The sequence below is a fragment of the Perognathus longimembris genome, chromosome 8 (genome assembly GCF_023159225.1).
Source record: "Perognathus longimembris pacificus isolate PPM17 chromosome 8, ASM2315922v1, whole genome shotgun sequence".
NCBI classification, from domain to species: domain Eukaryota; kingdom Metazoa; phylum Chordata; class Mammalia; order Rodentia; family Heteromyidae; genus Perognathus; species Perognathus longimembris.
Window position 1 is genome coordinate 51,830,999 of NC_063168.1, and position 27,779 is coordinate 51,858,777.

The 27,779-nt window shown below is 40.7% G+C and overlaps 2 protein-coding genes across 6 annotated transcripts in view; one reads left to right on the top strand and one right to left on the bottom strand.

Moving 5' to 3' along the window:
- The window catches only part of Tmem178a (transmembrane protein 178A), a 251,150-nt gene that overhangs the window by 90,654 nt on the left and 132,717 nt on the right, over window positions 1-27,779 (bottom strand). The window lies entirely within an intron of this gene.
- On the top strand, window positions 7,000-7,886 carry LOC125356530 (40S ribosomal protein S2-like). The gene has a single exon (XM_048353083.1). The coding sequence runs from the start codon at window positions 7,000-7,002 to the stop codon at window positions 7,777-7,779; it is 780 nt and encodes a 259-aa protein (XP_048209040.1). The 3' UTR covers window positions 7,780-7,886.

Sequence of the window (27,779 nt, forward strand, 5' to 3'; positions counted from 1 at the left end):
AACTCCATGAGTGGAGTAGCGGACACTGAGAATCTAATCCAAGCTAGTCTGCTAAGCTGCTGGCGTGAATACTTTGCCACCAAGAATTCCTAACACATAAGCGCTTCTCATACCTCGTATCCAGTATGCTAAAGAGAATCAACTAAAACCTTTAATTATGGGTCCTTTGGATGACGTAGATACTTTAGTCACATCGGGGTTAAATGCAACTTCAGCTCCTGGAGCTATAGTGTCTAAAATATATTATTAGTTCACTTTTTTTTGGCTTTGGTAAGTACAAGACATAATTTAATCTCTCTTTGATGATTTGTGAGGCACTTCACACCCTTGCCGTGCCTCGGGTCATTATTTAGAACATTCATTTTCATTGCCCTGTCCCGAAGACCCAGGAGTTATGGCATAAGAAATTGCACTGAATTTGTTCAGATCCACAATGTAGGCTGAACTCTGCTGAAGGGTTTTATGCGTTTCTACTAAGTCTTTGCAATGAGTATCTTGCCTTGCCTTAATGGGACACAAAGAACACTGTTCTGACACATTGAAGGGCCCTGTTGGGCTCCAGAGAGTTACAGACAATGCTATGCAATCATACCATCCCAGAGATGCCACTGAGGACCCTCCCCCGCAGGACACACCATCCAACCTTCCAGCACCTTCCACCCCCCCCATAGAGAGGCTGAAGGGGGTCTCTCTAGAAAGTGCTTCAGAGCTGAGGACCCCCAAGAGCCATTTCACCTCATCATTTTTGCAAATGCTCCTTTCTCCCCAGCTATGGCTCAAACAAAGGATTAGTCTGTTTCAAAGCCATGTCTCAGACAAACACTCTCAGAGATGCTGTTACTGAGCAGTTAGGAAATCTGTTTGGCTTTACAGGCAGTGGTTTCACAGCAGACTCCTGCCCTGTGGAATGGTCATTGACAAGCTGTTTCAAGCTCCTGGAATTTTAGAGATCACACAAAGCCACGTCTAAGGTTGATTGGCTCTATTTTTCTCCATTCTGCTCTCACCCGTCCTTCCCCATCTCCCCCACTGCCTTCCCTTCTTTCTGTTTTTCCTATTCCCCTTCCCTCCCAGCTGCTCTTATCAGGGAAGAGCTGCGATGGTTACAGCCAAGGAGAAGCCTTTGCCCTCCTCCAGGCCTCATTCTAGCAGAGCATTTCCTTTGGTTCCAGTACTTTCCACCAGTGGTTTCTTATTCTTATAGAGGGAGTTTTGTCTCCTTTTTAGGTATTTAAAGGGAGGTACTATTTTCTGCAGATTCCAACCTTTCTGAATGTCTGCTAGATTCTGTATATACATGCACTTACTAAAGATAATTTCAGTGCATATTCCAAAAGCTTTAAAAGTGTGCACACTGCCCCACACTGGTGGTTCACACCTGTAATCCCAGCTGCTCAGGAGGCTGAGATCTGAGGATTGAGGTTCAAAGCCAGCCTGGGCAGGAAAGTCCATGAGACTCTTATCTCCAATTAACCACCAGAAAACTAGAAGTGGTACTGTGGCTCAAGTGGTAGAGCACTAGCCTTGAGCTGAAGAGCTCATGGACAGCACCCAGGCATTGTCACTTCAAGGTACATTCAGTGTAAAAATACTTTTTGTGAGCTAAATAGTTTAATACTCCTTGTTTCCATATTAAGCCTTCCAAATCCAGTGTGCATGTGACACTTAGCAGACATCTCAGTTGGGACTAGCCACATGTAAATAAATACTCAATTGCCACATATAGCTACTGGACAGAGGAGTTCAGATCTTCTCTGCAATTTACTTAAGGGAGCAGAGTGAATATGGTCAGCATTGTGTGTGTGTGTGTGTGTGTGTGTGTGTGTGTGTGTGTGTGTGTGTGCACGCTGCTTCTGGGTACTATCTCTGAGCTTCTTTTGCTCAAAGCTAGTGTTCTACCACTTGAACCACAGCACCACTTCCAGCTTTTTCTGAGTAGTTTATTGGAGATAAGAATCCCACGGACTTTTCTGCTGGGGCTGGCTTCGAACCATGATCCTCAGATCTCAACCTCCCAAGTAACTAGAATTACAGGTGTGAGCCACCGGCACCTGGCTTTAGCTGGCATATTATAACGATTATATCCTTAAAAACAGTCATTAGACAATAGTTTCCAAAGTTCCCTACTCAAGACACCTGGTTTGAATCTCACATTCCCTGGGCCTCGGTGGCATTGTAACTCTCCTGTTCTTCCCTTTTCCTTTTTCCTCTCTCCTCTTCTCAACTTGTCAATCATATTCCAGCCTCTAGTGCCTAAACTCTTCTGTGATTACTTTCCTTCCAAGAATGAGTGCTCCTGGAATTGTACTGAATAAAATTGTCGTATTCACTTCTTCCTAAAGGTTCACAGTTGGGCAGGCACCAGCTTGCTAGTCTCAGGGCTTCTTGTGGGGGGCCATGCCTGGGTGAACACAAGTGATTCCCAGCCGGGAACAGATGAGCTGTTCTCTTTCAGATGCACAGGGGGTTCGCCACAGCAACTACTGGCCGTGAAGGTGCTCCTGTGAAGCAGCCTGCATTTCAGAGCCCTTCTGGGGATGGCTGCCTGTGCACAACACTATAGGGAAAGGAAATGGGGAAGAGAAAGGATTTCACCTCTGTGGTCAACACCATTCCCTGTCACTCCTGAGAATTTGGGGAATGAGTGGGAGGCGAGGAGTCCAGATGCAAAGCAACCCTCTCAGGACCCTGGTTTTATTATGATTACATTTAGCTGAAGGGACTGTGGTCTGTTCACACAGCTTTGCTGTCAACACCAATTCTAACTACTCTTGCTTGTTTAAGACCTGGATGTGTTGTTCCTCAAAGACCCTGCAGGCTGAGTTACATCTTCAGGTGACTGGAATGCATTTATGCATGTTTGGCCCTCTCCTCTCTAAGTTTCCATAGGAAACTCACAGTTGCAAATCGTTTGTTTGAGAGGAAGATTGCAATCCTTAATCATAAGATGGAAGATTTATCTAAGGAAAATACCCATGGTACTGTCAAGATGAGGAGCTTGTATTTTTATCTTTTTGGTGATAATGGGATTTAAACTCAGGATCTCATTCTTGCTAGACACAAACTCTACCAACTAAGCCACCTTCCCAGTCCTCTTGGTTTTCAGTTTGTTTTGAGTTAAGGTCTTGTGCTTTTTTGGGGGGGAGGGGGAGGTGGTAGGGACCTGGAACAGCCTTGGACAGTAGTCCTCCTACTATCTGAGTACTTGGGATTGTAGGTATAAACTATTTTATCTGGCTTGACTTTGGAGATGGGAATCTTCCTAACTCTTTGCTTACACTGGTGTTTAACTGCTGTGTTCCAATTTCTGCTTCCCAAGTAGTAGCTTTATAGACATGAGCTACTATGCCCAGCCCAGCCTTGATCAAATTGAAAGAACCTTTCTGATTAGTATATCCATATAAAAGGTATGATGGACTACTCAAGGTCCACCTCCAAATGACCTACATTTCCACTTATCCAAATCCACAGAGGTCTAAGGTTGATCTTCTGAACCCTTGGACTTCTCTCTACTAACACTGTGCTGGCAGAAATGGGCTGTTCAGGGAGAATGTGAATTCAATCAACATTCAGTTCAGCATCTTTAATCTCATATTAATCCTTCATGAAAACTCTGGCTGAAGACCTGGCTACTCTCGAGACACCTACTTCTATCTAAACATTAAAAAAAAAAAATCCAAGAAATATCAATTGTTCTTTTCATCTTATTCCAGCTGGGTTGAGTCCTTCTAACATGGAATGGCTTTTTAATGTCTTCCACACACTCCTCTTCTGTCTGCCAATATTATAATATATTGTTTGGCTGATTATTTTTCTCATTTCAATTCTCAACTCAGCAATGCCAGAACTGCTTCTCCCAACTTGGCAGAAGTCAGAGATGTCCATTCTTGCTGACTTTTTGTGCCTGCACATTGCCCAAAATCCATAATTTAAGGTGTAAAAAATTTGAGATCTAAAAAATTCTCTGCTTTGGGAGTGGTGGTGAAGATTTCTATGGCTAGAAGCCTGGTATTTTTCAAATTTTCTCTATGGGTTAAAAAGTACCTAACACAAGTCTGTGACTCCTTGCAATTCTCAAGAAATATTTGGATGTTTAAGTGGGAGAAACTGTACAAGAAGTCTGTTCATGATCTAACTGAAAGGTTTATTGTTGCTGTTGTTGTTGCTATGTATAGAAGCAAGTTCCCTCATGAAAGCATCATAGTTTTCTCTGAGCTAGTTCACTTGTGATACTTCTTTCTGCTCATCTGAATGAATAAAAATTTCAGAAAATCTGAAGGTTTCCGTGATACAGTAGAGAGGATGTGAATGATATAAAACTTTTACTAGTGGGTTGCGGCCTTGGAAAGTCACTTATCCATGAGCCATATTTAATTCATTTGTTCAATTGTGAAAAAAGATTAGGCTAATGGCCCAAAGTGGAGATCTCTGAATCCAAGGGATTTCCAGATCCATAGGCATCCCTAGCAAGATAGAGATACAATAGGTAAAATAGGTCTTACTTGTACAGGGATAACTACTTGTTTCAAATATATAATCACTATTGTGATTAACAAAGTTTAAATTCATATAAATGACTATGGAATTCACAGTGACATATCGTTATTCTAAGTCTTCTCAATTCATGGCTGCTGTAACTTTCAGGGCTATCCCATGTTAACCAAAGACATATTGACGTTGAGGAAGGATTCTTACACCTGGAAAGCTCTGAAATGCCATTGGTATAATGATCTGCAAGACCCTTTGCAGCAATAAAATTCTCTGGCTGAATATTTCTATGCTGACAAGAAATTCTCCCACTCTTCATCTCAAAGGCCTGTACCAGGAACAGCTGAGCATAGGTGACTTGAAATAGCCATCAACTCACATTATGTAGACAGAACTCCCTCCCACCTTGCTGCATGCTAATGGCTCCTGCAAAGGAGAGGGACATTCCAGGTAGGGGCTATTACTGTCTTAGAAAAATTTCTGTTTCTTTTTTTTTTTTAACTCTCCCTTCTCTGTTCCACTTAACTGCATATATCATCTAATTAGATTTTTCTAAAATAGGTAAGTCATAGGCAGTCACGGTAGCCAAACACAAAGCACATAATCTACCCTCATTTAAAATACCCATGTTGTTTCCATTTGAAATAAGAAGTGTTTATATTTATTTACTTGTGGGGGAGGGGTAGTACTGGAGTTTGAACTCAGGGCCTCACATTTGCTAGGCTGATATTCTAGCATTTGAATCATGCCTCCAATCTGGCTTTTAAAAAAATCATCTTTATGGGCTGGGGATATAGCCTAGCGGCAAGAGTGCCTGCCTCGGTATACCCGAGGCCCTAGGTTCGATTCCCCAGCACCACATATACAGAAAACGGCCAGAAGCGGCGCTGTGGCTCAAGTGGCAGAGTGCTAGCCTTGAGCGGGAAGAAGCCAGGGACAGTGCTTAGGCCCTGAGTCCAAGGCCCAGGACTGGCCAAAAAAAAAAAAAAAAAAAAAAAAAAATCATCTTTATGATAGTTGCACAAAAGAGTTGCTGTTTAACAAAGCAGTTTCAGAATATAATACAACTTGGTCAGTCTCGTCCATCCCCTTTTAACATTCTCACCTATCCCTCCCCTTCCTACTCTTTCTCTCACTCTTCCTAATTTGGTAAGATATACATTCTTGACTGCATTCTCTTCCTCCTTACTTGTCTACCCCTTTCCTCTTAACCACACCTTACCCTTTTTTTAATTTAGCTGGCCACTTTATTTTACCATTAACAATAGGGAAAATATAACAATTGAAACAATCAGTTTTTTTAAATTTATTGTCAAGATGATGTACAGAGGGGTTACAGTTACATGCTTAAGGTAGTGAATACATATACATTTCTTATCAAACCTGTTATCCCCTTCCTTCTTTTTCTCCGTACTTCCCTCCCCCCAGCCCCTCACGTGGACCCCTTGATTTCTTATTTTTTCAAAAACCAAAATTTAAAATAAAATGAACAGAGATCTTTAATGTCAATTGTCACTCAAGTCTATAATGCTTATGTCCTCTATGATTAGTACTGTAAAACAATTCCTTCCAGCTCACATACCTCACCCTTATTAACCTGCTCAGCCTGATGCTTTGTTGGTTATTTTGGAAATTGAATCTAGTGAACTTTTCTGCCCAGGCTGGTAGTAAACATAGTCCTCCGGCTCTCAGCCTCTTGATCAGCTAGAATTATAGGCCTGAGCCACTGGCACCTGGCTAAGATGTCTTCTTAAAATATATAGATACTAGTCAAATTATACTCAAGGAATCAGCTTATTCTTTTAAGAATTAGCTGCGGTAGTGAGAATTATTTTGTTGGTATAGGATTATATGCTTATCTGTGTATGAAGCCAAGTTTCATGATTAAAAATAAAAAGCATATCTTCTGGGGCTGGGAACATGGCTTAGCGGTAGTGCTTGCCTAGCATACATGAAACCCCAGGTTCCATTCCTCAGTACCACATAAAGAGAAAAATGCCAGAAGTGGTGCTGTGGCTCAAGTGGTAGAGTGCTAGCCTTGAGCAAAAGAAGCTAGGGATAGTGCACAGGCTCTGAGTTCAAGTCCCAGGCCCAGCAAAAAAAGAGAAAGAAAGAGAGAGAGAGAGACAGAGAGAGAGAGAGAAGGAGAGAAAGAGAGAAAGAGAGAGAGGGAGAGAGACAGAGAGAGAGGAGAGAAAGAGAGACAGAAAGAGAAGGAGAGAAAGAGAAAGAGAGACAAAGAGAGAGAAGGAGAGAAAGAGAGAAAGAAAGAAAGAAAGAAAGAAAGAAAGAAAGAAAGAAAGAAAGAAAGAAAGAAAGAAAGAAAGAAAGAAAAGAAAAGAAAGAAAGAAAGAAAGAAAGAAAAAAGAAAGAAAGAAAGAAAGAAAGAAAGACAGTTGCATTCTTTTCTTTCCTGTTCATTATGCTTTAACTCTGAGGACCCTAATGAGGGTAGAATATATTATTACCTTTTAAAATTGCAAAAGAAGCTTCTTCTCGGGAAAACACCAAATGGCGCATGACGCAGGTGCAGTGGGAGGGCCCGAAGGCCCTGGGGGCCCAGGTTTGGGAGGCCGTGGCGGCTTCCTAGGAGGCGGTAGCAGCCTTCGGGGTCGAAGTCGCAGCCGTGGTAGAGGCCGGGGTCGTGGCCGCAGGGCTCGTGGAGGCAAGGCCGAAGAAGGAATGGTTAAGGACATGAGGATCAAGTCTTTGGAGGAAATCTATCTTTTCTCCCTGCCCATCAAGGAGTCTGAGATTATTGACTTTTTCCTGGAGGTGTCCCTCAAGGATGAGGTGTTGAAGATCATGCCCCTGCAGAAGCAAACCCAAGCTGGCCAACGCACCAGGTTCAAGGCATTTGTAGCCATTGGTGACTACAATGGCCATGTGGGTTTGGATGTTAAGTGCTCCAAGGAGGTTGCCACTGCCATCCGAGGAGCCATCATCCTGGCGAAGCTCTCCATTGTCCCTGTGCGGAGAGGCTGCTGGGGGAACAAGATTGGCAAGCCTCACACCATTCCGTGCAAGGTGACAGGCCACTGTGGATCTGTGCTGGTGCACCTCATCCCCGCCCCCAGAGGCACTGGGATTGTTTCAGCTCCTGTCCCCAAGAAGCTGTTGATGATGGCTGGTATTGATGACTGCTACACCTCAGCCAGGGGCTGTACTGCTACTTTGGGCAACTTTGCCAAGGCCACTTTTGATGCCATCTCTAAGACCTACAGTTACCTGACCCCTGATCTCTGGAAAGAGAACCGTGTTCACCAAATCTCCTTATCAGGAATTCACTGACCATCTTGTGAAAACCCACACCAGAGTCTCCGTGCAGAGGACCCAGGCTCCAGCTGTGGCTACAACATAGGATTTTTATACAAGAACAATAAAGTGAATCAAGCCTGAAAAAAATAAAATAAAATAAATAAAATTGCAAAAAAAAATTCTATAGCAACCCATTTTCTTAAGTTGAAGGCCAAATGTTAAAATGTTACTTTTCATATCATTTATAATCTTGTCATAATCCATTTAACAAAGTTTGATTAGATTTCAGTGAAAATTATCTTCCAGAATAGGTCCTTCCCACCCCGAGATTGGGGTTAAATAACTTTACTACAATTAGTATATATGGTGCAGAATTTCATGCAAATAAGTGTGCCAGCAGTTGATAATATAAACATATATAAACAAAAGAAAGGACAAATGCACAAACTTGCTGCTGCTTAGGTCACTGCAGCTTCTAGGGCCCAGTTTCTTTTACTGATTTAAAAACAAAACGGAAAAAAAAAAAAAAGTTGTGCCTGAAATGAAAAAAAAAAAAAGAAAGAGAGAGAGAGAGAAGGAAGGAAGGAAGGAAGGAAGGAAGGAAGGAAGGAAGGAAGGAAGGAAGGAAGGAAGGAAGGAGAAAAAGAAATGAATTTCTTCTAAAAAAAATAAGGAAGGGACAACATATTGTTAATTCTTTAAAAGACAAACAGCACAATGTTTCTAAATCCTAGGATTTGATTATGTTTATTGTTATCAATAAATATTTACTGAGGGTTTCATTTATTGAATATTTTTTAAAAGCTTTAAAATTGGAAAAAGAGGGCTGGGGATATGGCCTAGTGGCAAGAGTGCCTGCCTCGGATACATGAGGCCCTAGGTTCGATTCCCCAGCACCACATATACAGAAAACGGCCAGAAGCAGTGCTGTGGCTCAAGCGGCAGAGTGCTAGCCTTGAGCGGGAAGAAGCCAGGGACAGTAGGCCCTGAGTCCAAGGCCCAGGACTGGCAAAAAAAAAATTGGAAAAAGAACTTGGATTTTCCCTTAACTAAAGGAGATAGGACTGAAAGTAGTCAGTTATGACCTATGAGCTAATGTAGAGACTATAGTATTAAGAAATATTAAATACGTTCTCTAAAAACTTAGAGAAAAATGAGAAATGTGCCAATGAAACTTCCAGAACATATTACTCTAAAGCAATATAGCAAATTTTCCACAATTTCAATGAAAACTTGCTTCTTGGGAATCGGTTTATCAGATTACAGTGTGGATTTAGCAAACTGCTGTGAGACTAAGAACTCACTAAAACATTAGAGGAATGGCCCCACAGGAGTATATTTGCCAATCTAAAAATGCCAGAGGAGTAGGCCCTAAAACAGTTAAGGTAAAAAATGGGGAAAAAATACTTAACCAGAGATAGTTGAATTAAGGTGCTCAATAAATGCAGAACTGAGGCAACATCAAACAACAATAACAAAAAAAAAACCCACCATATTTCAAAAGAGAGAAGATGTGATAAATTTGTGACATTTAACTGAATGGTTAGCGTGTCAACAGGAGAAGCTTGTACCAAAGAATTATAACAAATGCAGAAATCAATGTATTTTTTTTTTTTTACTGTTCATTATGTGTCTGGCACTTGAGGCAATTTATTTTCTCATCCTTCCATTTTCTCAGTTCTGTCAGAATGGTGTGTGCAATCTATTTTCCAGATGAGGCTGACAGAGGTTGGCCCAAAATGCCAACCAGAAGGTGGCATGGCCGGAACCCAAAGACAGTCCTCTGCAGAGAGTGCTCTTACCAGGCAGGGTGATCAACCTCAGGCCATTCCCACTCAGATCCTAACAGAAACCGAAGAGGCATTAGGATTAGGAAACAACAGAATGGACTTACTCAAGGGGGAAACTATTTTTGACTAGGCTTCTACTAAATCCATGCGAAAAGTCTGACTGCATGTGGAAGCTGAAATGACCCATCCCATAAAATAAGCTGCCTGGCTAAGTCTGAATATTATTTCTCACCACCAAGAACTCATGATGAGGCCTGATTCCTCCGGGTGACAGTGTTGAGAGGTAGGCTTAGTGAAAGGTGTTTGGGCCAAGGACCAGGAGCCCTGTTGAATGGATTCTCACATGACTGAGCCCTCGCTCAGGCACTGTATTAGCTACTGTGAGAGGAAGGAAGCCACCATGATAAAGGGAGGCTCCGTCTCATGTCTCCCCTCCCTGGCACACATCCTCTTGCACTTTTGCTTTCACACCCTGTTTTGATCCAGCATGAAGGCCTTGGCTGATGAAGCCCCAGCATCCAATCTTGGACTTCCAGCCTCTAGAACCATCCAAAACAAACCTCTCCTCTTTATAAATTACCCAATCTTAAGTAGTCTGTTAGAGCTACAGGAAATACATGTAGACAGAATCTCAGCCTTATTTAAAAGGAAGAGAAGGAAGGCATTGATAGCAGAGGCCACTGATTCTGCAACACACTGTTGGTAAGATTTTTGCAACAACTCTGCTGAGATGGCTGACAAGAGCAGCCACAGGCATGTTAAATGAAGCCTGGCAGCCTGCCATAGAGAGGTGGGAAAGAGCTAACAGTTTGGTGAACATAAGAGAAGTCACGAAGAGGGGGTGCCGAAGAAATTTCCTAGATTTTGAGGAGGCAAAAGATTGATTTTGCTCAGACAACACAAATCATATACACACAAGCCAGACAATAGCACAAGGCAGTGCATTATGGAAAATGCCACTTGAAACCTCGAAAATATAGGAAATCAAATATTTGTCCTAAATTCATTTGTGCCCTTTTTCATAAAGTTTTTTTTAAAAAGAGATTATGCTACTTAGGAAAGTATTAAAACAGTGACATGTTATTGAGTAAGAGTGAAATTTTTAAAATAAGCAACTTGGCATTGCTAAAATTTAATTTCCTTGCTGATAAACAGAACATAATAATAATATCAGGCTCAAGGGATTTTTGTGAACATGGAATGTCAGGAATGTTGTGAAGACATCTTATAAATTGTCAATATTATTCAAACTTCATCATCTTTATGACTCCTAATATCTTCCTATTAGCCATGTGGCCCTCTAAAGTGGTTGTAGAGCGAGGGAGGCTGGGCTTGATTATCCTTTTAAACCTTCATGTTCTCTGCTTATTTAAATCACTACATTATCTTCAAAATTACATAAATATATGTTGCAATAGACAAGCAATTTAAATGCACAAGAACACAATATTCTCATACACAGTAAGTAGAGAGAAAAAGGAATTAATTTAGCAAGAAGAAAGGCAAAGCTTCCCGTGTGATTCCATATATACAGACCTGCCAGTCATAAGCAACAACCCCCAAAAAGCTATATAATTCAAGAGCAATGGAATGAAAATTTGAAAAGAAATGTCAACATGTAGGCCAAGCTACAATCATACTCAATTAAAAGGGCATAGGACAGTGATAGAAGAATAGTGCTCCAGTGCCACCTCTCTGTATCATTGCTTCTACTTGATTGAGCTCTTATAAAGCTCAACTCAAGTGTCTATACCTCCCTGTGAAGCCTTCCCCTAAATTGCTTTCAGGGCAATATGTATGTCATACATGGGTCAGTTATTTATATTGGTTATTTCACATGTTTACCTATCATCTGGAATGCTAGATACTTAGGAATCAGAATAACATCTTACTCAACTTCATAGCCTAGCAGGCGTAGGTTCTGGCACATACAAGGTGTTCAACAATGTTACTGTTGTGAATAACTAATTCAACCAATGTTGAAAACACAAAGTACGTGATGCTTTGGCATATTTTGTGATACTGGAGCTTGAACTCAAGGCCTTGTACTTGGTAGGCCGGCACTCTACAGCTGAGCCATTCCTCTAGCTCATTTTTTGCATTGGTTATTTTGAGATAAAGCCTCGCCTTTTGCCTGGAGCTGTACCTGGACTGAAATCCACCCATTTTAGACTTCCCACAGTAGCTGGTATGATCAGGAAGTGCCAGAACATGCAGTTCCCTCCATTGAGATGGAGTCTTGTCAACTTCTTTGCCTGAGCTGACTTCAAACTGTGATCTGCCTGATCTCAGCCCCCTAAACAGCTGGGATTACAGCCATGCTTACTCCTGCCTGGCTTACTCTTAAGTCAATAGAACACACCCAAATTTAAATCGTACTCACATGGACTCTCTAAAGTTTCTCTTAAGACATCTTTGAATTGGAAGGAGGTTAAAAAAATAACAAAACAACCAGAAAAATAGAAAGACAGTTATCTGAAAACAGTTTGATTGCCTGGAATAAGAATTTAGGAGCCATACCAACAGATAAACTTGATACCTTATTGGCTAGCTACTGCTTTTAAGATTGCCAAAACATTGCTATTTTCCAGCATCCCCAATATAAAGGACCAATTTATGAAGTTTAAAAACAAGAAGCACAAGCAAATGGAATGGAAACTATAACCAAAGATATAATTGAAAAAAACCCATGCATTGGAAAACTATTCCTCAAATATGCATCTTTAAAGATCTTACATTATTTCAGAGAAAAAATTACACATACATGAAAATATACCTACATCTAAGTGCATTCTTGGAAAAGATTTTACTATGAATGTCAAGAAAACTCTCTAAGAATTCACATAGGTAATAAATTTCATAGAAAGGGCAAAAAAATCAAAGCTGATCATAGCCTTTTTCCTTTGTCTTATTATATATTGTAATTTTGAAGAACAAATACTATAATACCAGATTTGATCCCCAGTCCTTTTGCCTCTTAGATGCAAGCAAGAAGAAATCCAGTTCAAACTAGCTTAAGGAAAAACAAATGAATATATTTGCTCACAAAACTTCCAAGGAATATTTAGGTACATTAGGATTGACAAACTCAAATAACACCATTTTCCCTCTATCTTTTCTTTCTCACCTTCTCTTGCTTCATCCTGTCCCTACATTTTTCTATTCTCTTGTACCAGAACTATATCCTTTCTCAAACCCAGAAAACATGGCCAAGGAAGGACCACTCCAAGCCCGTGTTGTTTTAGCTCATGATTCAAACAGAAGACAGAGAATTTTAAATCTCATAGAAAAATTCCTCCAGTTGACTGCATTCATATCATATCCAGTCATCATGGCCATGGGTTAAACAATCAAAGATCAGGTCTGGGTCATTCACTACTCCTATAGCCACAAGATGCAAGATTATTAACAGGGACAGAGGCAATTCCATCACAGAAAAATAAAAGGGTGGACACAGAGGAAAGAAAATGGCAACTCTACTCCAACCCCTACCTGCTTAACACATATTACACACACCTCTACACATATAATTTTAACCTAATGGTCATACAATGGAAAAGCAGATTTCCTCCAAAGAGACATAATTTAGAATCATATCTAGTTACCAATCCATCTCCATATCAAATGTCGCTCATTGATGCACAAAGCTCTCAGATGTGGTGCCAATTGGCCAAAAAACCTGCATTTCAAAGGACCAAAACAATAAATTTCCCACACTTCCATTACACAAGAGAGGAAGGAAAACAGGGTGGATCCAATGAAGGCCTCATTGAAAGGATAATATGACATATACCATAGTATATATCACACCCAGCTGACTAGCGCAACAAGGACTTACATCTCAATAGTGGACCCATTCTGACTTTGCCCTATGGATAGATCCACCAAATTCATTATTCTTTAAAGTTGTGACTGAAATTAATGCTAGAAGAGAATTCCTTCCAGAGACCCTGCTTCTTAGCATCCCTCTTGTTACCTTAGAAACCAGTAACCTCAAGCTCCCTTGAGCTGGCATATCTCTGGCCAACCCCATAACAGGAGCTCTTTAAAACTCTAGTTATCTGGTGTTTGAGCATACTTTTGCAAGTGTATTTTCCTTGATTATGGATCCTATCCTTTGTATATTTAGCAATAGGTCTGAGCCCTCGGCTGGATGATGTGTGAAGGATCAGGCAGAGGTATTAAGACAGAACTTGTGGCCAAGCTAAAACCTGTTGGTTGACTATTCACTGTGGAATGAACTGTTAACTTCACCACCAGCAAGCCCTCAGTTGAGTAGTTTGGGGAGCGGCTTAGAAGATCAGGCTTCCAGGTTTCCCAAATTTATCCTAGGGCCTTAGTCATATCTTGACCCTGTCTCCTACCTCCTAGGCACTGCCAACTAACTTGAGCTTGGACAGGGATGTTAGCTTTTGCAGTTCCACTAGATACCTGATTAACTAACCCAGAGCACTCGTAGATTACTCTGACTTCCAGATGGGAGAAGGGTATCTCATAATGATGTTATATACTATTTCCTTCCTGCTTTCAGAGGGACCAATTTATGCTGAAGCTTTTTCTTTCCTTGAATGATATGCAAGAAGCAGGCAGCATCCCGAATGCTCAACAGTTCCCCTAAAGCTCTTGTCTCAGCAGGCACCTGATCTAAGTCTAAAGAAACAAGGAGTGACCATTAAACCATATATATCTGAAAGCATGACAAGGTCTGCCAGCTTTCCTGTCCTTGGTATGAGAGTCCTGGACCAAACCTTTATTCAATCACCTCCTCATTGGAAAGTCTGTCTCTACCATTGGCCTATTTTCAATATTAATTATATACTTAATAATTGTAAAGGATAGAAAAATAACTCAAACTGTCTTCAGATCTTTGACTTCTCAGCCTCTTGAACTGTAAAACAAGTAAATTTCTGTTCTTAATAAGCTTCCCAGTTTCAGGTGTTTTTACACTATTAGCCTGAATGCAGCCCACACAAAGACCCTACTTCCTTACTACCTATAAGAAAAGATGCTCTTCTTTCCTCTTCAGACTCATTTCTCACACTCTTAAAACCTCACAATTCAGCCTTTCAGTCCCTCAAAATGCCACTCTGAATCTCTGCCACCCTTTCTACTCTGCTTCTTTCCTAGAGCACTTTTCTCCACCTCACTGCCCAACCTAACACCCTCCCATTCTTCACATGGTTTGTGCTTCCATTCATGGATTCTGGTCACATCACAGAATCTTATTAAGCTTCTATTTTGTGTCAGGACTTTGGGAACCAACAGTGAACAAGACAAAATAGGTCCTTGTATCTTCAATGTCCTTGCAGAAAACAGTGTCACATTCCACTTGGGTGTTTGGGGGGAATTTAAGAAAAGACTGGTTAAAAAGGCAGAAAGGGTGTGGCAGGGTATAGAGAAGCCCCAGGATGGTCACTGCTGCCATTGCTAGGCTAAAATGCTAGGCTAAAATGACCCTGTGAAAAGGTCACCTGATTGGACCTATGATGATGAGTCAAAGACACAGCCAACCCTTCAACAATCACAGGAATAAAAACTCCAGACTAACTCTTCACTCTCCTCTACTCTTTCTGGTAAATACAGCCTGAAACCAGAAGCAAGGGCTGCTGAAATCCACCTGGGTCAATGGTTGCAGACATTGGGCAGAGTAGAGAGTGGGGAAGCATGGCTCTAGAGTGGGAGACAGAAGGTGCCCCACACCACCTTTGTCTCATAAAGCACTATTCTAGGGGAAGAAGACAAACATAATTGCAGCTAACATTCAGGGAGCCCTAGCTGTATGTCAGCAATGCCCTAAGCATTTGGCATGTGATGAGCTGCTTAGTCCTCAAAATAGCTCATGGATCCCAAGAGGAAAATGAGGAAACCAAGCATGGAAGGATGAGAAACTGTGCACAAGGTTGGCGAGGCAAGAAGAAGAGCTGATTGGGACTCGTAACTAAGGCTCCTACCTTCTGTGCTAGGCAACCTTTCAACCTGGAAAATGTTCAACAATGATATAAGTAGGCAAAGAAGAAAAACAATTTGAATCAAGAAACAGACAATGACAAGGTTTCAAGGGCAGGAAAGATTGAAGAATGACTTTATTTTGTAGATGGTCTTAAAAGACCTTCTAAAGAAATGACTTCTAGGCTGAGAGGTCTGGATGATGAAAATGAAGCAGCCATACACACAGCAGCTCCAGGCAGAGGGGAAAACAGACACAAGGCTAAGGCAAGCTAGCATGTGTGGAAACACCAAATTAGCCTCTGTGGCTAGAGGATAATAGGCAAGATGGAATGAATTGTGAAATAAAGCAGGAAAGATAGACAGGACCAATGGAATAAAAACAACTGGAGATTTTACTAAAGGAAATGAAAGCTGGGTACAGTGGCTTACATCTGTCATTCTAGCTCTAAGGGAGGTGGAGATCAGAGGTTGACAGTTCAAGACCAAATTAAGAAAAACAGTAAGACTGCATGTCAACCAATAAAAAGCTGGGTGTGGCTGAATTATGACAAATCATGATCCAGGATAGTCAGACCATAAGTTGAGACCCTATTTGAAAAAATAACTAAAGACAAAAGTGTTGGGTGCATGGCTCAAGTGTTGCGTACTTGCCTAGCAAGCACAAGGTCCTGACTATAGATCCTGGTACTGACCAAAATTTAAAAGATGATAGAAATGATAAAATGTGTGTCTAGAAGATGGTTATGGAAAGTGGGTAGAGGAAAAAAAAAACTTGAACAGCCAGGAGAGACCAGTTAAGAGACAATTATAGTCACTGAGACAAGAGATTAAAATGGCTTGAATGAAGCTGGTAGTAAAGAAAGAGAGAAGTTGGGTAGATTCTGAGTATAAACTCAGGTAATATTAAAGGGAAGAATGGAGGGGAAGTCAAGGCACATTGGACAAGAGGAATATGAAGAGAATTTCCCAAGGAGAAGACTGGGGAAATCACAAGGATAAAGAATCAATTTGCTTTAGCTTTGCTCATTGTGAGTTCCCTATTACTCATTTTACAGGAAAAGTCAAGACAGTTGGGCCTACCATACACTGCTCCAAAGCAACTTCAGAACAAAAGAATAGGAAATTAAGGATCATTATATATGTGTATATGTATGTGGATGTGTTAGTATTAATTTATTTTAAGAATAAATCTAATCAGTTTTGGTAAACCCCCATTTTCATGTAAGGAGTGAAACATTCTAATAGTAAACATATTATGTATATGAGAAACAGTTGGCATAGGAATCCAGAGGCAGGATGAGAATTTTCTAGGAGTGAGTATAAGAGAGAAGAAAACACAAGTCCTTCCAGTGACCAGCAGCATAGACTAAGAAGCTAAGGGGGAAAGAGAAGTTATACAGAGTGTAGAGATGTCAGGAACCAAAAGAAGATGTAGCATTTCTACAAAAAGGGAGACCACAGTGTTGAATGGTTCTTACGGTTGACCCAAGGACAAAGAAATGGCCATTCAGTGTGTCAACGTTGGATTTATTGGTTGCCATGCTAACAAAGGCACCAGGAAGCACATATTTCCAAGCCTGCTGGAGCATTCATGGGAGGAAAATGAAGGCCGAAGAGCTGCAGTATATCTGAGGATGTACTGTTGCTGTCCACAGAGATGTACCACAAACGGACAGCAGATTCTAGGTACCACAATCTACTACACACAGTCAGGGATGAAAAAGTGATATGCTTTGTGGTATCTTGGCTTCAGTCCTAGCCTTCCACTTCCACCTTTTTTTATTTAACTGAAAATCTGCTCTTCCCAAGCACAGGAAGGAGTCTGACTGACAGTCACCTCTCATGGTGATTACTGAAGCAATTGATCATGGTGGTTTTTGATGGAGCTCTGCAGGAGATCAATTTTTTTTTCCTGAAAAAACTAGCTTGCAAGGGGTCCATGTGGGAAAAGCTGGTCCTTATCTCATCCATGACTTTAAGAAGAGCATCAGTAGAATGGCGAGATAACTGAAAAGCGAAACAAAGGAGAGAAAATTAGAAAGTGATGAAGATGTCTCTTCACGAAGCTCTCTATGAAATAAATAATGAAGCACTGACTAGAATAAAACATGGAGTCAAAGAAGAGAATGTTGTCAAAATAGAAGAAATGAGTTAAAATCAACCAGAATAAACACAAAGGGCTGGGAATATGGCCTAGTGGCAAGAGTGTTTGCCTCGTATAAATGAAGCCCTGGGTTCGATTCCTCAGCACCATATATATAGAAAACAACCAGAAGTGGTACTGTGGTTCAAGTGGCAGAGTGCTAGCCTTGAGCAAAAGCCAGCCAGGGACAGTGCTCAGGCCCTGAGTCCAAGGCCCAGAACTGGCAAAACAAACAAACAACAACAAAAAAAAAAAACAGAATAAACACAAAGATCTAAAACTGGAAACAAAAGTAGTTAGAATGACATTAGAGTGAGGGCATAGAGTGATGTTAAATTTGTTTTATTTACTGTGGATGGGACGAGAGGCAGAAAACAGGAAATAAAGCAAGTAGAGAAAATAAATTTGGAGAGAATTTGGAAGTGGGCACTAGAAATTCTGGTAGGGTTAGTTGTGTCCTTTCTAGCATTTCTAACATCTCTATTCATTTTCAACTCATCCCATGAATATGGAATGAAGACCTGGTGGTTTAAGGAGAACTCTGCTAAGGTCTATTGACTGTATTTGTTATTATTGTTATGTAGCTTAGTGGCTTGAAACAGCAATAAACATTTACTGTTACACACAGTTTCTATAGGTCAATATCTTGGGAACAGCTTAGTCAAGTGCTGCAGTTCTAGAGGCTACAGCCAAGGTGCCAGTGAAGACTGCAGTCAGCTAAGTTTGACTAGAGTGGGAGGGTCTGCTTCTAGCATAGCATACTTGGATAATGCTGGTTGTTGGTAGGATGCCCCTGGTCCTCTCACTTGGGTCTTCCCACGGATAGCTACAGTTCTGCATTTCTCCATTATTTCATGTTTACATGTACCAACCTTATGTATAGCAGGAGAGGATGAACAGAAACATAAATATTATGAGGTGGAGATTACTGCGACTATTCAGAAGGTTGGCAAACAGAAAAAAATAGGAAGAAGGGACTAACAAGAAATTTAACTGAATAACAGAATAACTGTGTAAGGCAAAATGAGTAAAGAACTGATTTCAAGAGTTGAGGATATATCCTAATAGTAGAGAGCTTGTCTGGCATGTATAAGGTTCTGAGTTGAAAGCCCACAGATTGGGAAAAGATCTTACCGCCCATACAACGGACAAAGGCCTCATATCTAAAATATATGCAGGACTAAAAAATTTAAATTCCTCCAAAAACAACCCTCAAAGAACTAACAGCCCCTTCAACAAGTGGGCTAAGGACTTAAAAAGAAACTTCTCTGATGAGGAAATGAGAATGGCCAAGAGACATATGAAAAAGTGCTCTACATCACTGGCCATAAAAGAAATGCAAATCAAAACAACATTGAGAGTCAACCTCACCCCAGTAAGAATGTCCTTTATCAAGAAAACTAACAATAATAAATGTTGGAGGGGATGTGGCCAAAGGGGAACCCTACTTCACTGTTGGTGGGAATGTAAACTGGTTCAGCCTCTCTGGAAAGCAGTATGGAGATTCCTCAGAAGGCTAAACATAGAGCTCCCCTATGACCCAGCAGCCCCACTTTTGGGCATCTACCCAAAAGACCACAAACAAGAACACACTAAAGCCACCAGCACAACAATGTTCATTGCAGTACAATTTGTCATAGCTAACCAACCCAGATGCCCCTCAGTAGATGAATGGATCAGGAAAATACACACAATGGAATTTTATGCCTCTATCAGAAAGAATGACATTGCCCCATTTGTAATGAAATGGAAGAACTTGGAAAAAATTATACTAAGTTAAGTGAGCCAGACCCAAACATGGACTCTATGGTTTCCCTCATGGGGAATAATTAGCACAGGTTCAGGCTAGTCACAGCAGAGGATCACAAGAGCCTAATAGCTATGCCCTTGCTATTATGCCTAATAGCTATGAATGCGTAAGATGATGCTAAGTGAAATGAACTCCATGTTATGGAAATGAGTGTTATATCACTGTTGTAATCACTTTCAATATGCCATGTTAAACTGTAGCTTCTTTTGTTGATGATCCTCTTGTATCTCCTTCCTGTGGTTGTACCCGCTATCCGCACTATCACTGTATCTCATCTGAGTACCCTGGATACTGTATATACTGGTATTAGAACTAGGGAAGTGAAAGGGAATATCAAAATTGAGAGACAAAGGATAAAAAGACAAACGACTCCAAAAGCAACACTTGCAAAACCATTTGGTGTAAACCAACTGAACATCTCATGGGAGGAGAGGGAAATGGGGAGGGGGGAGGGGGGAATAAGGGAGGAGGTAACAAACATACAAGAAATGTATCCATGGCCTAACGTATGTAACTGTAACCCCTCTGTACATCACTTTGATAATAAATAAGTTTTTTAAAAAAGGTTCTGAGTTTAATCACCAGCACCACACCCAAAAAATGCCTTTTTTTGTTTTTTTAAGTTTTATTGATTGATTGCCAGTCCTGGGGTTTGGACTCAGGGCCTGAACACTGTCCCTGGCTTCTTTTTTGCTCAAAGTTAGCATTCTACCACTTGAGCCACAGCACCACTTCTGGCCATATATATCTGAGGAACCAAACCCAGGGCTTCTTGTATGCAAGGCAAGCACTCTACTACTAGGCCATATTCCCAGCTCTGCCTTTTTTTTTTTTTTTTTTTTTGCAGTTGGATGTTTTGGTATGGACAGGACAAGAAATAGCAATAATGAAAAGCAAACACTAATTTCTTGCTACTATATTAGGAGACTGACTAGCAATGTAAATTCTGCTTTAATTTTATTAAACAGAAAAGAATAAAACCATTACAGAATATAATAGTGGGATGGGATAAAAAAAGCTGGTGGTCATAAAAGCAAAATATATACAAAGAAATAATTGAACAGTCTGTCTCTATTTACAACAGAGGTTGGTAGTGAGTTTATCACTAAGAACATTTTTTAACTCTTTAAAAATTTGTAAAACTATGGAATGTGTCACATAAGTCATTAATTAAAATAACCACAGATACAAGGCTTCATGTAATCTCCATATGCATTATACCTATCCTTTCCCCATTCTCTATCCCCATACCTCCTAGAATTGTCATTTTCTTTCCTTTCTTCTTTATTTCTGTTACCAATGCTTGAACTCAGGCCTCACACTTACTTACTTTGTTTGCATGGCTGGTGTTCTACCATTTGAGTCAGACCTTCCATTCCCAGAACTGAAATTTTCACACCTATTTTTTCTTGACTTACATCCTAGAGTTTACCTAGGCTACAATAGCCAAAATGGTGGGGCAGAATTTTTGAATGATGGGGATAAGGTATGGAGAAGAGATAAGTTGATATCAACTCAGTCCCTACATGCCAGGAAAGTGGCAGACATTGTCTAATCAGTTAAGGATAAAAATAGGGAAGTGGACAATCTCTGCTTTTTTGACCAGTTGTGTTTCCTCTTTCTTATATACATCACCCTAGGAACTAAGGTGATGGTCATCTCAGTGGGATTTTCAGGGATATAGGAATTTTAATGCTAAAACATGAATGTCCCAATCAAACAAGGGAATGTGTCACCCTAATTCTGTTTCTTTCTTTAAGTAAATTTGAGAACCAAGCCCACCACTGGGCTATTACTCACTTCCTCCATGTATGTGATAACCAAGTATTCTGACCAGGAAAGACAAAACAATACTTATACAACTAAAGAAGAGAAAACAAAACCTATGAGAACTTGTTTTGAGAAAAGGCCCAGCCACACCTAAACTCTAAATAAAATATGTCAAAATAAGTTTTGAAAACAAATATTTGTACAAAGGCTGGAAATATAGCCTAGTGGTAGAGTGCGTGCTTGCCTCATATACATGGATTCAATTCCTCAGCACCACATATGTACAAAAGGCCAGAAATGGCACTGTGGATCAAGTGGTAGAGTGCTACCCTTGAGCAAAAAGTAATCCAGGGACAGTGTTCAGGCCCTTAGTCCAGGCCCCAGGACTGGCTACACACACATACACACATACACACACACACACACACACACACACACACACACACAGGAACATACTTAGAATCATCTGATATTTGACAGAGAAGCCAAAGACCTACAGTGGAAAAAAAACAGCCTCTTCAACAATTGGTGCTAGGAAAACTAGGCAGCCACGTGCAGAAAACTAAAAGTGGATCCCTATTTGTCACCATTAACTATTATCAGTTCAAAGTAAATCAAAGACTTCAGTGTCAGACTTGAAACTCTGAAACTACTGCAAGAGAGAGTAGGAGAAACATCAGGTATAGGCAGGAACTTCCTTAATAGAGTCCCAGGGGCACAGCAGATAGGGGAGAGACTCCACAAGTAGGACTGCATTAAAATGAAAAGTTTCTGCATGGCTAAGGTCATAGTTACTAAACTAGAAAGACAGCCAGCCAATTGAGAAAAGATCTTTACCAGCAACACATCACACAAGGGCATAATCTCCAACATATTCAAGGAGCTCAAGAAATTAAACCTTCCCAAATTTAGTACACCAATCACTAAATGGACAAGGGAGCTAACTTCTCAGAAGAAGAGATAAGAATGCAAAGAAACACAGGAGGAAATGCTCATCATCCCTGGCTATAAAGGAAATGCAAATCAAAACAACTCTGAGATACCATCTTACCTCGTTAGATTGGCCAACATTTTGAATTCCAACAACAAACCCTGGCGGGGGATGTGGGGATGTGCACTGCTGGTGGGAATGTAAATGAGTACAAATACTCTGGAAAGCAGTCTGGAGGTTCCTCAAAAAACTAAACACAGACCTTTCCTATGACCTAGCCATACCACTCCTGGGCATCTACCCTGAGCATCATGAGCCAGGATATGATAAGCATACTTGCATATCCATGTTCATTGCTGCACTATTCACAATAGCCAAGATATGGAAACAATCCAAATGCCCCACAATAGATGAGTGGCTCCAAAAAAATAGTGGTACCCCATGTGGTTACCATATATGATTTGGTACACTGGATATTATATATATATATGGTTACCTGAACTAGGGAAGGGAAAGAAAAATGAGGGAGGATATAACAAATAGGACAAGAAATGCACTCACTACCTTATTATGTAACTGTACCCCCTCTGTACATGACCTTGTCTATAAAATCTAATTTTAAAAAAGTGGTACCCATACACAATGGTATTTTACACAGCCATTAGAGAGAATAAAATATTGTCATTTGCAACGAAATGGATGGAACTAGAACAAATCATGTTAACTGAGTTAAGCCAAGATCAGAGAGACAAATAGTATATGTTCTCCCTGATATGCAGAAGTTAGAACACACTAGGCCATGACAAATTACACAGGATTCTAGATTCTCACATACAGTGAGACCAAAAGAAGATACTCTTCAGAGAAACACAGAAGTGCAATCCCCAAGCACCTCTGCATATGTATATAAAATGATATACATACTGAAATGAACACCAAAGACATGGAAACAAAGGAGTTTTTTTCTTAATTTGTTTTTTTCTTTTTCTGATGACTCTGTATTCTTTACCTTATACACAGTCTATGCATGTGCACATCCGTGGGAGGGTAGGGGAAGGACACAGAATCTGAGAGAAAATGATGAAAAAGGGCAGCAGTGGTGGACATTGATGAAAGTGAACTATACAACCCATGGGTGGAGATGGAAAGGAGGGGATGGGAGAGAATGAGGGAACAGATGACACTGCAAAAGGAAATGTACTCATTACCTGACATATGTAAATGTAACCCTGCTGCACCTCTAAAACAATGATAAAGTAAATTTAAAAAAGAAAATGAAAATTTGAAAAAAATGGAAAACAAAGGCAAAATAAATATCATAAGGAAAACAAAGTAGGGACAGTGGCATATCAGTCTGTAGCCTGGGACAGCCTTGAGCTCACAGTCCTCCTGTCTCTGCCTCCTCAGTGTTGGAATTGCAAGCATGTAGAGTTGGTGGTATTTTTGAAAAATATAAGAAAAAAAATTGTCACATAAATACTACTAGTCCTAGGAATCAAGACTCTGGTGCAGCTGAAATACAGTCGCTACCACATGTGCAACAACAACAACAAAATGTCTGCAGAGCTGGACTGAAAAGCAAAACGCAAGCTGTGGCAGTGGCATGCACTTGTAATCCCAGCCACAGGGGAGGCAGAGGCAGAAGCATGGTGAGTTTGAGGACAACCTGAACTACACAGAGAAACTCGGCCTCAAAAAAAAAAAAAAAAACATTATAGGGAAAAAAAAAAAAACAATGGAGGGATTGGGGGGAAATGATATTATATTAACATTCAGTTCGACACATCTGCAACAGTAAGTATTTAGACATTCATACTATGTAAATGTCTTTTGCAAATGAGCTTATAGGTTTGCTTGCAAACAGTAAGTATGCTCAATAAATATAAGGTGCTATTATTTGCAAAGCAAAACAAACTAGTATGTGATATTGGCAAGCAATCTCCCCAGCAATAGGAAGCTTCTAGAAAGATACTGGCTATAAAGAAATGGGAAATGCCTATTGCATCACCAGTAGCCAAGAAATAAACATTTCTTTCTGAGTTCTCTGGTGAATTTAAAGAGAAATTGGCTGGCTGAACAGTAGTTGATGAGTTTCAGGATGGGTGTTAAGGGGGTAGAATCCTTGGACCTCTGACTGTTCCATGAGATTTCTCCCCAAAAAACAGAGAACAGCTTTAACCCAAGCCAATGGCCCTTCAGTTCTGGTACTTGTAAGTGGTGCATCTGCCACTGTCCATTCAACTCCCTCCCAAAGAGTCCATGAGGCTTGAGGACAGCCAGGGAAGCTAATATCCCTGTAGGTTGAGATCCATTCTGCAGGACACAGCAAAATCTGCAATAGATTGTGACCTGCTGATAGTCTTTCTCAGCTAACCAAGTGATCATTGATTAAAAATAGCTTTGAAAATGTATCACACATCTATTTCAGGCTTTGTTTTATTTGGAATGCAAATCCTGCTGGAAGCTAAGAGCTGCATGAGCAGCAGCTGGAAATCGACTCAGACATTCCAGCCAATGCACGTCAAGCCCACTTGGCAGAATTAATGCCATTCTGCGATCTCAGCGAAGGAGAGATTGTTAATTATGCCCTTACTGCCCTGTGGATTCTATTATGGACACATCTGGACTGAAAGGCTCATTTGATATCCCTTTTTATTATTATTACTATTATTTTGTTGCTTCCAGAGTTGAAACTAAGTTGAAAAATTGGTTTGTGATGAGGAGAGGCGACTGTTCAAAGTGCCTTACCCAGAGAGTTCAAGTAGGCATTAATGAAAGCCCTGCTCTGGTTTCAAAGGCCCTTTAATGCCTCCAAGCTCAGACTCCCATCAGTGTTGCCTACTGGTTCCTAAAATGCAGTGTTTTTGAACAGGTTTCTCAATAAACAATAAACAAAGCACACGCATTCATCCCTGCACCTCAGGCTACAGGGCTTCGTTTCCACGGTGCCCTCAACAACCGCAGGCTGTGATCATTTTCATCTCTTCTAAAAGAAGGTGGGCTGGGACCTTGTCTGTTTTGAACAGAAAGCCTTTCAAGGAATGTCTAGGCTCTGCTTCAAGAGACATAACTGTTTGTTCTGAGGAAAATTTCCCTCCAAACGATGGCTGCCTCCTGACTTGGCAGCAGGAATGGTATAGCAAAGACAGCCCTGTTGGGGGTGACATTTTTGAGAAGAAAATTCAAACAGATCATCAGTCAAACCTAGGGTGGTTATTGCAGTCCTCCATGGCATTAATTTTAGCAAATGGTGCGGTTCTTTTCTTTCTTCCTTTATTTTCTTTGCCAGTTTTATTTTTATTTTAGTAGACATATTTATGAGCTTTAGTGTGATAGTTCAATACATGTATACAATGGATAATGATCAAATCAGGATAATTAGCATTTTCCTTTCCTTAAACATCCAACATTTTTCTTACTGATGCACAGCTTTGAACTTTTGTCATCTGGTTCTTGATAAAGTATATAATGACCTATCATGAGCCACAGTCACCTTACTATGCTATAGAACATGAGATCTAATTCCTTCTAGCTTACTGTATTTCAGTATCCATTATCTATTCTCCCTCTGTCTCTTCTTTACATCTTCTATATTTCCTAGGGTTCACTATTCTACTCTTTCTATTCTTCTATGAAGCCAACTTTTTTCTTTTCTTTTCTTTACTTTTCTTTTTGACAGTCATGGGCTTGGGTGCTGTCCCTGAGCTCTTTTGCTCTACCACTTTGAGCCACAGCTACACTTTTGGTTTTCTAATGGTTAATTAGAGAGAGGCATCTCACCGACTTTTTCCTGCCCTGAGTTGGCTTTGAACCACGAGCCTCAGATTACAGCCTCCTGAGTAGCTAGGAGTACAGGCGTGCACCACCAGATACCCAGCTGAAGTCAACTTTTTTAGCTTTCACATGTGAATCAGAATGTGTGGTATTTGTCTGTGTGGGCCTGGCTTGTTTCACTTAACATCATGTAAATAGACCACTTTCGATTGTGCTTAGACCTCAAAGAACTCAGGTCCCTAAGCTCCCTCTGCTCCACTCCAGCAACTTCCTATGACAGCCTGGTGTTCAGTGAGAGCAGAAGCAGCTCACAGCAGGCAGTGATATAAGATGCAGACTGAGCACAGGGTTCATCTTGATGTGTCAGGTGTTCCTACACGAGGTAGCATCAGAAGCTGGAAGCCGGAGGAAGTGCTTACTTATCCCCATCCTCCCTGGCACTGTGTAATGACTAAGATGCAGTTTTCATTTCATCCAGTTTTCCAAACTTTTCAAAGCTTTATCAACTTAAGGGTGAAGTGTCAGTGCTCCTGGAAAGGCAAACATGCTCTACCCACCACCTGTATCTGACGTGCCTTTGTTTCCAAACTTTCTGACAGCAGGGATTCTGATGGGGGAAAAATGTTGAAGATTTGAGAAGTGATGGTCTCCATATAAAGTCACCACAGTGAAAGATACTAAAAATAACCTCCACTCAAGATCTAATTAATAATTTTGCCCTGGAACAAACCCTGCTTAGCCTACCCTAATTTGCATAAGCTACTTGGTTGATGGATCAACTTTATAGAAATCAGTGTTTAATAAGATTGAAGAACATCAGTCATGTCAGGAGCTTGAAAATTATTGAGGGCAATATATATAATCTTAATTTTTTAAAGAGCTTGTGAGCTGCCGGAGCTGCCCAACAATGTGTCAATTAGTGCACGAGATCTGGCCATTCCATCCCCAGAAAGCATTTGAACAGAATGAATTCATTTATCTCATTGACTTTGGAGAGAGCACTTTGGCCTTAGGCAGGCATTGGAACTAGAGTAAGTTGGAGGATTCCTTCCAACTGTAAGTTCTCATAATTATCCCACGAATACTTATTATTCTGATTCTAGGAGCTAAAGTCAGTGTGACCAAAGTAGGAACACAGGCACTTACAACTCACAGACCCAGGAATTCAGGCTACAACTGCTCTGGGTCTGATTGTATCACATGGGGACCAAAGAAGAGACTCCACGGCTCTCTGAGCTGAACACAGATCCCCTTCAAAGCAAGATCATTGTCCAGAATGCCTGGCTCCACAGACTGCTGAGAGCACACAGGACTTTGTTCCCCAGGAACCCAAATCCTAAGACCAGGAGTGGTACTACCAGCCTGGACTAGCAAATGTACTCAAGGAAGGGTCAGATTGGATAATTAGATGGAATCCAGAATTGCTTAATACTAAGATTTTAAGAATGGAGTGTGGGTTGGGAAATCTAATGGAAGAAACTCAGTGCTGTGGAAAAGGAAGTGTTTTGGAGCCAAAGAGATCTACATTCAAATCTCAGTTCTGTGCTATTATCTTGGGCATATTTCTGAGTCTCAATTTCCCATTTAAGAAGTGGTATGAGAATTAAATTAGCCAGGATATAGGGGGAAATAAGAAAAAGCTATGCTCAGAGGAGACATTCTGTAAATGTGAATTATCTTGCTTTCTCCTCCTTGATGTATTGGTTAACACTCTGCCCAGCTGCAGATAGAATCTCCTGAGGCATTTTAAGGCCTTCCTTGCCTAAGTTTTCTTTCTTGCAGACTCTGGTGTAATTATGTGGAATGAGTCTAAAATTTCTGAAATCTTTCCCAAATTGAAAGCCATAGTCCAAATATACCCGTGGA

Bases quoted from the DNA above. Each gene is read 5' to 3' on its own strand.
- LOC125356530 (XM_048353083.1), top strand. From the start codon at position 7,000: ATGGCGCATGACGCAGGTGCAGTGGGAGGGCCCGAAGGCCCTGGGGGC.